Source organism: Staurois parvus, unplaced genomic scaffold (assembly GCF_062004578.1).
Source record: "Staurois parvus isolate SC_StPar_1 unplaced genomic scaffold, SC_StPar_1.0 ptg000619l, whole genome shotgun sequence".
Lineage (NCBI taxonomy): Eukaryota > Metazoa > Chordata > Amphibia > Anura > Ranidae > Staurois > Staurois parvus.
The window spans coordinates 797,690-810,415 of NW_028318415.1; the positions used below are offsets into that span (position 1 = coordinate 797,690).

A 12,726-nucleotide genomic window follows, 5' to 3' on the forward strand; every position below is an offset into this window, starting at 1 on the left:
GCCATTTTTTGCGATAAGGCACTGCGTTACTTTAACTAACAATTGCGCGGTCATGCAACACTGTACATAAATTAAATTTGTCCTTTTTTCCCACAAATAGAGCTTTTTTTCGGTAGCATTTGATCACCTCCGCAGTTTTTACTTTTTGCGCTGTAAACAGAAGAAGACCGACAATTTTGAAAAAAAAAAAAAAAAACACAATATTTGACATTTTGCTATAAAACATGTGCAGTAAAAAACTTTTAAAAAAATCTAATTTCTTCATAAATTTAGGCCAAAATGTATTCTGCTACATGTCTTTGCTAAAAACAATCCTAATTTATTAATTGGTTTACATGAAAGTTATAGCGTCTACAAATGTCTGCATATATTTATATTTTTTTTATACTAGTAATGGCGTCAATCAGCAACTTATAGCGAGACTGCGGCGGGCATTCTGACACTGGGTGGGAACTAACTGCCACTGACATCCCAATGACACTAATACAGTGATCAGTGCTAATAAAAAGCACTGACACTGTACTAATGACACTGGGTAGGAAGGGGTTAACATCTGGGGTGATCAAAGGGTTAACTGTGTGCTGTTGTACATTATGTGCTGTGTGTGTTTTACTAGGGAGACATATTGCTTTGTATTTCTCTCCCCTGTCAGCTTTCCCCGGCAGGGAATCTCTGGCTGGGACTAGGTGACTGACAACCCTAGCTACCAATGGCAATGCAGGTAGGACGGCACACGCTCCCTACCCTGAAATGCAAATCACGTATATATACACGTGATTGTGCGCAGCCCTGCAGCAGCAGTTCTACTATAGGGCGGCAGGCAAGAGGTTAAAGTGTTACTAAACCCACAACAGTAAAATCAGTCTTTATATGCAGTAAAGCATGCTTGTTATGTACTGTGGAACCTAAGGGGTTAATCCTCTGCATTGTGTAAAAAATGCTGTTTGATCCTCCCCTTCTTCCAGTGCCCCCTTCTTATCTCCTGATAAGACATATTGTGTGGAGACACTCTGCACATGCTCAGTTTGGTGTGTATTGCTAGAGAGGTTTTTTTTTTCTTGGTAATGTGCATGTGATCAGCACAGGGCCAATCAGCACTGTCCAGACACAGGTCAAAGGTTCTACATTCTCCTAGAGCAGGAAGAAAACTCCTCCTACGAGCTTTATCCAGTGCTCTGCTTAACACTGATAGAAGTCACAAGACTGCTCTAACTGCTGATGAGAAAAGGTATTTAGCAGTTTATATTTACTAAAATAATTGCATTTCCATGTTGTGTGTACTGTGGGAGATCAGATAGAGTGAATGCAGTGTCCTGTGTTTAGTAACACTTTAATGGACAATTGTGTGGTCCCCAAATTAAATTTATATAATTTTTTTCACACAAATAGAGCTTTCTTTTGGTGGTGTTTGCCCACCACTGAGTTTTTTTTCCAATTTTTTATTATATAAGTGAATAAAAGACTAATTTTTAAAAAAAAAAAAAAATCAATATTCTTTTCCCTATGAACATATTCAAAAGAAAAAAAAATAAATTTAGGCCACATGGTATTCTGCTACATATTTTTGTGGAAAAAAAAAAATCACAATAAGTCGAATTTTTATTTACCGTATTTTTCGCTCCATAAGACGCACTTTTTTCCCCCCAAAAAAGGGGGAGAAATGTCAGTGCATCTTATGGCATGAATACGGAGCAGCCAGGCCGGTATTTCCACCGTGTCAGAATACCGGGCTGGCCGCTCAGCTCTTCTCTGCAGCAGAACCTTACCTGTTCCTCGGTCCTGCGCTGTACAGTCTTCCCACGCCGGCATCTTTAGTGTGGGCAAGAAGCGCTGCGCTTTGTGAATGGCCTGGCGTCTTCTGGGACACATGACAGGTCCAAGAAGACGCCGGGCCATTCACAAAGCACAGCGCTTCTCGTGCATGCACAGTGGGCACACGGCTGTCAGTCGGGTGCCCACACTAAAGGGAGGACAACTCCGCAGAAGTGGAAGCAGGTACCTGTCAAATTCAGGTACCCGCTCTCCCTCCCTCCGCAAAGGTCCGCAGTCTCTTGGTCACACTGTCTGCAGTCTCTGGTCATCCCCTGTACTGTGTCAGCAGTCTCTGGTCATCTCCTGTACTGTGTCCGCAGTCTCTGGTCATCTCCTGTACTCTGTCCGCACTCTCTGTTCATCTCCTGTACTGTGTCTGCAGTCTCTGGTCATCCCCTATACTGTTTGCAGTCTCTGGTCATCCCCTGTACTGTGTCCGCAGTCTCTGGTCATCCCCTGTACTGTGTCCGCAGTCTCTGGTCATCTCCTGTACTGTGTCCGCAGTCTCTGGTCATCCCCTGTACTGTGTCCGCAGTCTCTGGTCATCCCCTGTACTGTGTCCGCAGTCTCTGGTCATCTCCTGTACTGTGTCCACAGTCTCTGGTCATCTCCTGTAGTAGGTCTGCAGTCTCTGGTCATCTCCTGTACTGTGTCTGCAGTCTCTGGTCATTTTCTGTACTATGTCTGCAGTCTCTGGTCATTTTCTGTACTATGTCTGCAGTGCATTGGTTCAGAATATTTTTTTTCTCTTGTTTTTCACCTCTAAAACCTAGGTGCGTCTTATGGTCAGGTGCGTCTTATGGAGTGACAAATACGGTATTTATTTTTTATACTACTGATGGTGGTGATCAGTGACTTGTAGTGGACTGTGATAGTGTGGAGAACAATCTGACACTAACTGCCACGGGGGGGGGCGAACTGCCACTGACATCTGCAGTGACACTAATACAGTGATCAGTGCTAATAATATACAGTACACTGTCATTGTACAAATGACACTGGCTAGGAAGGGGTTAACGTGCTGCTTTTCACTAAACATTTATTTTGTGAAACAAAGCCTTAATTCCTTCTGTATAGAGCCCTGTATTGTTTATCAACAGAGGGCTCTAAGCTGTGATTCGTCACAGCCGATCAGCAGGTCCAGGCCATGAATCATTGGCGGAGATCTGTTGACAAAACTCCCGCTGTGTCTAATCACAGGGGAGTAGGCGGGCAGGGGTGTGCACATGCGCCCCCAACCCAGAGACGGGCAGTGACATAACAGTACATCGCGGTACCTGTAGCTGCTGCCCCATATACGTATATGTACTGTGGCAGGTCGGCAAGCAAATAGCATTTTTTAATTTCAAGCTCTCTGGATTGCATAAAGAACGCTTACCGCAGTTGGTGCTGGGATTCTATAAGAAAACACAGAAACTTCTGTCCACACAGGTCAGTAGTGATAAATACTTTAGTGGCTTGTGAGTTCTTTTCCCTGTGAATGTGAAAACTGGAGAATATTAAAGAGTCATTTGGTCTCATTCATTAATATTTTTCAGAAAACATTTGCCCTGGACAGAGCATGCTTCAAAGTAGGAAGTCGATTTTTCCATACTACAAAAGAGATTGTGACTGCAACTTGAGACAATCCTTCTTTAAAAAGAGATGAACAGGGTTGACTTTGAGCTCCACCTTGACTGTGTTTGACATGACCTAACATCAATGATATATTTTTACATTGCATGCACACATGCTAAGTAATGTGCAGGACAACACTTGCAGCTATTTCATACCTCTCACACAGACTGCAGTATTCCCCGACAATACATTCACCTGCAGTTCTCTCTAGTGCGGCCTTTCACCTTACTACAAAGTTAAAATGTCGCAGTCTGATCACTGGGGAGCGGAAACTAAATGTATAACTAAAGCTAAAACCTTTTTTTTTGGTTTGGACAGAGTGGAGATGGATTAGAAAACTGATTTTTATTATTACCTCATTCCCCATTAGGAAAACTTACCCTCTCCATCTGTCCTGTTATCATCAAAAGTAGAACAAAATCCCAAATTTTGGGTTGTCCTAGAACAGTAACAAAGGGGAAATCTTCTAATGGGGACACTAGTTCCTGTGACCTGGGGGCCCTAATGAATTCCCTTAATTTACATGGATTTCATCTCGCTTCCGGTATTGGCTATGGGAGAAGAAGTGAAGGTAAATCTCTCCAATGAGACACAGATTGAAAAAAAAAAAAATAATACAATTTACAGGGGTCATAAGCCTGACTAAGGATGGCCATACAATTTTCTTCAGATCTTTGGTTTAGATTTACCAAAAAACATATAATAGGAGGTCAAACCTAACAACACATTCAATTGTATCCAATTAGGCAGGCTCTTGCACTACATAGTTGAAGGTAAATCTAAAGGAAATTGGGTAGAAAATTGTATAGTGTATGGCCAGTCTTACTCTATCCAAAAAGAAAAAAAAAAAGTCTTGCTTGTTCTACTTAATGTAAGTAATGCTGCTGACTTTTTACTCCAGTTACTGGAGTTTGAGCATTGCTTTCATTGACAATAGATAAGGATAGATAATGTTGCTAAATATAGGGTATTTATCCATGCTTTATTACATTCACGACTAAGAATGTAAAAAATGTCTTTAATTTAACAGCTAGAGGCTCTAATGTCTGCTGAGTGCAAGTGTTCTGCAGTTCCTAAACGCAATGCTGTAGTTTACTCTGCCCACTGCTCTGCTACAATCAGAACACATACAGTCAGCTAAGTAACTACTTCATACAGCTCTATATGGAAACTCAACTAGAGAGAATCAATCCACAAGCCAGCAGTTTATGCTAGTGTGCCTTATTAGTAACCCCAGAGTGCTTTGAGAACACAAGATAGTTTATTTCTAAAAAAAGATGTTCTATTTTTTTTATTTTTTTTTTTACAAATAATGCAACTTAGGCAAATAAGCAGGTAAATTTGTAAACATTGAAAGACATTGAGATTCTCTACACATCTTTACCTTGCAATAGTCTCCGTCCACAGGTGGTCAAGGCAGAGCTCGGGAACAATGGGTTCTGTTTCTGGAGTGAAGAAATCACTGGAAGTACTGTTAGGGGAATGGGAGACTCCTAACCTCTTCGGTGAAGGGGTGTAACTGGAGAAATTAAACCTCTGTACACCGGAAAAGGATTGCACACCTAAAGCTGGGGAATGGGAGCGGCTGTAATAAAGAGAGGGGAAAACAAAGGATTATGCAAGGTTATCCTGCCAGTCTTTAAAAGGAAAACTATTATAATGGCAACTATTCAGAGCAAGTTAGGTTATTTATTTCCCAATATGGGAGCTCAGTGAGACTGGCCTTGGCACAGCAGTGTAGCTTTGTCTATATCTGCAAGTGCATGCAACATAATCTATTTTTAAATGATTAAAAGCAGTCTAGACTTTTGTTTTGTGCTGAAAAGCTAGTAAGATGGGTTCTCTTTAACCACCGCCCACCCGCCATATAAGGTAATGACGGGCGCAAGGTCGTTCTCTCATTCTGGGAGGACGTCATATGACTCTAACCATGTGTGCGCGCCCCCCCGGGAGCGAGCAGCGTGGTGATCGGTAGTGCGCTGTGTCCCTGGGACACAGCGGTACACCAATCAATGGAAAGAGCTGATGATGTCTGCTCTGTCATGTGATCTGTTGTGTCCAATCCCAGCTGATCGCATGTAAATAAGGAAATGCCGGTTAACGACATTCCTCTCCTCATGAGCTGTCATGCTGAGGAGAGGAGAGCCGGTAATCGGCATTACTCATAGGGGACATGTACACTGATCATCAGGGCACTGATGATCAGTGTGCCCTGATGATCAGTGTAGCCCCATTAGTGTCACCTGTCAGTGTCCAACGCCACCTGTTAGTGCCCATCAATGCCACATGTCACGGCCTACCAGTGCACATCAATGCCACATATCAGTACCCATATGAGCTGTCTTTCAGTGCCATCTATCAGTGACAGTCAGTGCCACCTATCAGTGCTGCCAGTGCCACCTAACAGTGCCATATATGAGTGTTGCCTTTCAGTGCCCATCAGCGATGCCTGTCAATGCCCATCTGTGCCACCTACCAGTGCCTCCTCATCAGTGCCCATCACTGCAGTCTCATTAGCGCACATCAGTGAAGGAGAAAAATCACTTATTTACAACATTTTATAACAGAAACTAAGAAAAAACTTTTTTTTTCAAAATTTTCAGTTTTTAGTTTGTTTAGCAAAAAATAAAAAACCCAGAGGTGATTAAATACCATCAAAAGAAAGCTCTGAACTCATATAAGAATTTCATATGAGTAAAGTATTGCATGACAGCGCAATTGTCATTCAAGGTGCGACAGCACTGAAAGCTGAAAATTGGCCTGGGCAGGAAGGGGGTATAAGTACCCTGTAGGCAAGTGGTCAAAGAAGACTTCCAGGTATGGATATTTTATATGAATAGACGTGTGCAAGCGGTTCCACCCTCTCACATCCCAACTCCGCCCAATGCGCAGAATCACAAAAGGAGAAGTCAGCACCTGGAATGGCATCCAACAATAGTTATCCTTTAATGTAAAAACATGATTAACATGCTGTAAAACAGGTCACTGTCATGGCCTGACGGCCGAAACGCATTGACAGCCAGTTTTTGCAATAAAGGATAATCATTTTTGGATGCTATTCCTAGTGCTGACTTCTCCTCTTGTGATTCATGGATGTTTTATACATAGTTACATTAACACAGCTTGAAGCAACGTAACTATACATATACCATAGCTGCAAATCACTGTAGAAGACCGAGCTACTCCAGTGATGTACACTTGCTTCCAGGTCCCATGGCTAGTGGTTGCCCTGGTGTACTGTGAACACAAGGGGTCAGCCACTATTCAGAAAACGCTTTGTATTTACTGAATGAGTGCAAAATTGTTCTCTGATTGAAGAAGGTAGGCAGATGACGTCACACTTTCCACCTCATCCAATCACAGAATGCTTTGCATTCATTCAAAAAGTGCAAATCACATTCTCAATGGTGCCTGTGTGAGTAGACAACAACCTGAATTCAGAATGCAGAACGGCAGCCATTCGGAACAGACCCTGAAGCAAATGGAAATTCTTCCAGTAGCTGTGTCTGTGACGATTGCGGCGTCAGACCCCAGCCCCTTCTCACCCAACTCGTGACCGAAGGACTAGCCAATCTAAAATCGCGCTGTCACGTGCGTAACAATGCCATGCCCAGCTGCACCCTGCACAAAGATTTTCCAGCTAATGGACTACAATCTGTGTACTTGCAGCCAGGGAGTGATTGTTACTGGGTCAGGTTAATTACACAATTAACCCTTCACACTGCCACCACCTCCTTTTTGTACAAAGAAAGAGGAAACTCTGCAATATTAGCAACAACACTATGGTGGTTGCATAAGTGTTGGTATACCACTGTCACCAAAGGCAGAGATATACCGACGTTTAAAACACACACACAGTAGCGCTCTTCAGAGACAGGGTTTCTTAGTTTGCATTAAAGAGCTTTAGAAACAGTTCAACACTTTCAGAAAGTGAGACTACTAAAAGGTCAAAAGGGTGCAATAAAAATATTTACAGAAAAGAGATGTAGCCTATATATATATATATATATATATATATATATATATATATATATACACAAAGAGCAATAGCACAGCAAAGAGATAACAGAAAGGAATTTAGATAAAGTACTTGCCAAAAGCCTTGGGTTAAGCAGCTTTTAAGTTTCAGAGCAACAGGGCCGTCTCCCAGAGTTGGTTTCGATGTTACAAGGGAGAATCTTCTACTTAGCTCGACTCAGCTTAGCTTTCTGCTCCAAACATAACAGCTTTTCTAGCAACTCAGCAGGGTGTCTCCTTGAAGCAGAGAACCAATCGCCTCATTTGGGGAGGGAGGTGTAGGTGGAGACCCCAGCTAGAACAAAAATCCCTCATAGCTTATATCATGGCCCATAACTTACCCTCAGTCCGTTTAGCAGCCTTGCCACTAGTAGATTAATATGCGGACACATCTGCTGAACGTCTAGGTATGAAATATGACATACCTGTTGTGACGGTTAAGGGGATATCATTTTCTGCTTTCCTGGAGCAGTCAGCTAGGGGGTGTAATATATCAGTCGATTTGTATTAAAGTGAGCCATCCGAATATGTGCTCCATGTTTGTGTAATTATTTCCTATTTGGAGATACAAAATTATATGGAAAACTGGGTTTTTAAATGTAAGTCTGTTTCACAGCTAGCTGGAATGTCTTTGAACTCAGTGAAGGACTTATGGCTTTACGATCCTTCTTCAGCAAGAGTCTTGCAGACATAGGGGGGCCAGGCTAATTGGGGTTTATAACCATGACGCCCTCCCAATGGGTTTGCTGCCTTTGATCTCTGCATCAAACAGATCACATGTCACTCAACAGAGAGGGAGGGGGGGTGAGGGAAGCTGCTTTGGGAGTAGAAAATGATCGAAGATGGAGGCCTTTGCCAAAATGCAGGTTTGCATCCATCTCTGTGTGCACAATTGCTACAGTGTCTACTTTAGTGATCTCCAGCTTGCATTGGCCAGATATGGTATACAAATAGTTAAATTTGCTCAAGCTGAGCCAATGTAACTATATATAGAATACTTGGAATAAAAAGCTAAATAATCTAAGACCTGACAAAACCGAGTAAACAGAACTTTCCAATGAGAATTGTACGTAATAAAATCGTGATTACTGTTGCTTGGTTTGATTTTAAACAGTAAACTGTTAACAGTTAACACTAAAAAACATCAGCACATACATCATTTTAACATTTTTTGCCCTGCAAAAACAAAAAAGCAATGTATTATTAGTTTTCTTTACCTCAGAGCAGCCATATTGGAAATAGAAGGCGAATGGGAACGAGAATGGATGCTTGGGGAGGATGCTGAACGGCTTTGGCTGTGGAGTGATGAATAGTTATGGAAAGGTGAAGCTGTTGGTGAATCCCCTTTAGAAACACTGTGCAGGTGAGCTGTCAGAGAGTTGTTCATTATTCCATGTTGTGGGGTACCCAGCTGATCTGGATATTTCAAGACTGCATTCTGTTCCTGTAGATCAACAACACACAAATGATCCACTTGCTACTGTAATTTGCCCAAAACTTCAGATCGATACATTTAAAGTGTTACCCATGACCATGCATTCAACATATCAGGTCTCCCACAATAGAAACAACATGGAAATGCAATTATTTTAGTAAATATAAACTGCTAAATACCTTTTCTCATCAGCAGTATATAGCAGTATTGTGACTTCTATCAGTGTCCAGCTGAGCACTGGTTAGAGCTTGTAAGAGGCCTTTTCATTCTGCTCTGAGTGTCCTATGAGGCTGTAGGACCCCTACCCCTCTGTCTGCACAGTGCTGATTGGCCCTGTGCTGATCACATGCACCCTCCCAAAGAAAAAAAATGCTCTAGCAATACACACAAAACTGAGCATGTGCAGAGTGACTCCTAGAGCTCTGTACTATCAGGAGATGGATTAGGGACAGTAGAAGAAGGGGAGGATCAGAGAAAACCAAAAATCAAACAGCATTTTTACACAAGGATTAACCCCTTAGGTTGCACAGTGAGCACAGCAAGCATGCTTTACTGCATATACAGACTGATTTTATTGATGTGGGTTTAGTAACACTTTAAAACACAAAAATATGAAATGTTGTATTATGAAATGCATACTGCTCCATCTCACTCAAGTTGTCCTAAATAATCCAACCAGAGGGCTTTTGTAACACTGCTCAACAGCTTGTCACATGGCTATGACGAAGGCTTATTGCCAAAACACGTAAGCCATTTTATATGCACATTTTACTCGATCAATAAAGTTTATTATACGGAAAGACGAGTGGCAGCTATACCAATCTTCATCATTCAGCTTGTCACATATGCCTTCAACTGACACTCAAGTTTCATTTCCTTTATTAAAATGAGGAACTAAAGGCAAACTAATTTTTCTCTCCGCTCTCTGTCCAAAACTTTAAAAAAAAAAAAAAAAAAAGATGTTGCTTTTAGTTATACTTTAAAGCTAGATTATGCAGTATTCTGGAGTTGCGTCTGCCTTCAAGATTTTTTGAAATCAGTAAATCTGAGGGGTATAAACCTGGGGTATGAGCCATCTGCATTCTTACTTCACAATAACTCCCTATCAAGAAATACAAACTCTCACTTTCAATACATCTAGTTGATGCAGCAAAAGATAACATGCAAATAGAGGACCTCACCTTGTTCCATAACCATGATGGAAATTTCTGGAAGGCCTGGTTTCACTTGATGGAACAATACCACTCATCACTATTTAAGTCTATTGGGCAGCATAAACATATTTAAAATAATTTTTTTACCTCGGTTTCTTGATGTGTTCTGGCATGCACCGATATATCTACCCAATATGATTTTTGTGCATGTTAATGCTTTTTTAAAGCTTTTCTATGGGGTTCGCGCCCCCCCCCCCCCCCAGGATTTCTCTGGAAACTTTACAACTTCCAGTACAAGGAGGTGGTTTGGCATTGCCTAATCTACAATGCTACTATTTGGCTGCTCAGCTGACTCACATTCATTGGTGGTTTTTCCCTAATCCAGATAATGCCTCGGTCACCTCTCAGGCTGCCCTTATGCAATCTTATGAAGCATTGATCAATCCTCTCTAAAGGAATTGCCCGTATCCCTTTATAGGGGCAAATGTACTGAAGCTCTCTTATAAAAGTAATCATATTTGTAATCTCTTGGTCCCGGAATGCCCCTTTATTGTTCAACAAAAGTCTGTCAGTTTGCTAAGCTTCCTGATGTGCAGTGTTGGGCCCACTTTGGGCTCAAGTATGCCCATCAGCTATCAGCCCAGAGACTTTTAAATCTTTTCCTGTACTAAGGGCTGAACTGGGCATTCTGAACACTTACTATTCTTACTAAGTACAGCTACAACATGCAGTTTGGCCTTCATGACATTCATCTTCGGCCTTTGGAATGGAATTTTTGTTATTTGACCATGATCATGCAAAGTTGGTCTCCAGATACTATTCCAGGTTAATTTCCTCTCCTAGAGGGCTGGGGTACCAGCTCTATTGGGTTATAGTAGCTGGGGATAAGGCGATTCAACGAACATATATACATAGAATTTACTATACCCCACTTAGATTGTATGCGATGGGTAGACTGGACTCTCCAAACTGCTATAGTTGTCATGTAGCTACTGGAGACTTCTTTCATATGATATGGGATTGCCCAGGGGTGAGGCAATTTTAGTCTAGTGTCACTTTATGGAGGAAAAGTTGGCCTTGCCTAATATATGTACCCCAGCTCGATGTCTCCTTGGAGACCTTGAGGAGGAGGCCCTAATGTCTCTCAAAAAAACCTTACTTCGATTTCTTTTCTTTTATGAGAAAAAGGCCATTGTTTTATGTTGAAAAAGGCAACCCCCCCCCCACTCTACATATTTAGATTGATTTGCTAAAAAGTGCCTTACCTATGTATAAAATTACTTACTCTGTGAGAGGGTGTCCAAAAAAAAATGTGTTAAAATTCCTGGACCTCTGCAGTCTCTGGTGAGACAGAAATTTAATGTCTGTTGAACCCCCTTGCGATGTGTTTTATACCGTGTTGCTTTTGTGTTCTTGTATGAGATTTATGGTTTTGTGCCTTACCTTTATTGTATGTTGTTCTTGTGCTATATGTGCCTATATTGGAAACTCACCAGCTGTGATGTTAGAGTTGTACTTCTGATGGGCTATATTTGTGGTGCTTATATGAAACTGAACATTTGCTCAATATTCCTTTGTACTTCTGGCCTGTCAGTATGTACCATGACCATTTACCTTTTTGTTTTTTGGTTAAAATTAATAAAAGCACCTTTAAAAAAAATGTAAAAGGTTGATAACCGTTATGATAGACCTCAGGCCAAGATGAGCTCACCACTCTGTTCAGCCACTGGGACTAAAAAACATACCAGGTACTTCCGAGTATAAAAGGTATATTAAAGCTGGCCATACATGGCACAGCTTTTTTCGTTCAGACAACAGACTGAATGACAAAAATTGAACCGATTTCCAGACCTACACAAGTTGAGGTGGATGGGAGAATCCTCCCCGCTGAAACATTTTCTTCTGAAAATGGTGACTCCGCAGAATACACTGATCAACGCTGAAGCCATTTGGCTGCATGTGCTGATGGAAGCAAAATTTTACAATAAGCCCATTCATGAGAAGTCAATCGTGAAGCCTTCTCATGAACGGAAATGCTGAACTGGCTGAATTTTGATCCATCTATGACCAGCTTAACTCCCCTTCGTCTCTTGTTGACAGCATTGCTGATTGGGCTGATTGGCTCAGTGCTGTCACACAGGGGTGGGGAGACAGTCCTCAGCCCTGTTCAGGCTCAGACTAGCAACTTGGAGATTACACAGTGTTTCCTCTCTGCATGGCAGTGAGGAAATGAAGAAAACGTGAATATGTACTGCTGCATTTAAAACAAAATACTTCTCTGCATAGGGAAAATACAGATATATTTATGTCATATATACACAATTTTTGTCTCTTACTTCTGATTTGACTTTACGCACAGCCCATACTGTGTGTGCACCCTGCACTGTGTCATAGGTCATCACAATGGATGGGTCAGTATTGGTGAAAACAATCCTTAGTGTGTTATCAGAAACATACTGTACACGGGAGCTGGCGAATATACCTGTAATAAAAGTTAAAAAGGTATTGTGTAGTATTCATATTTATTTATGAAATACATTTAATAGATCAGCTTGATGAACTTATATTAATTATTACAAAAAAAAGAAACTTACTCCTGTGTGTATGAACATGGACTCCTTGAATGTTTGCTCCCTCTAGTGGCTAATGTACAAATCAATCTATTTAATACAATAAAAAAAAAAATAAAAG

The 12,726-nt window shown here is 41.4% G+C and overlaps 1 protein-coding gene across 4 annotated transcripts in view; it reads right to left on the bottom strand.

Annotated features, from left to right (window-relative positions):
- Nucleotides 1-12,726, bottom strand: part of ANAPC1 (anaphase promoting complex subunit 1) — a 129,395-nt gene that overhangs the window by 87,353 nt on the left and 29,316 nt on the right. For 3 of the 4 annotated variants that reach the window (XR_016315402.1, XM_089693256.1, XM_089693257.1), the window contains 4 exons: nt 12,372-12,517; nt 8,664-8,890; nt 4,814-5,014; nt 3,191-3,286 (listed from right to left, as the gene is read on the bottom strand). Coding sequence is in view for 3 of the 4 variants with exons in the window: in XM_089693256.1 (XP_089549382.1) it covers nt 3,191-3,286; nt 4,814-5,014; nt 8,664-8,890; nt 12,372-12,517 (670 nt within the window). In the remaining variant the exon portion in view is untranslated. The remainder of the gene's footprint in view (nt 1-3,190; nt 3,287-4,813; nt 5,015-8,663; nt 8,891-12,371; nt 12,518-12,726) is intronic. The other variant, XM_089693258.1, reaches the window with a different exon arrangement.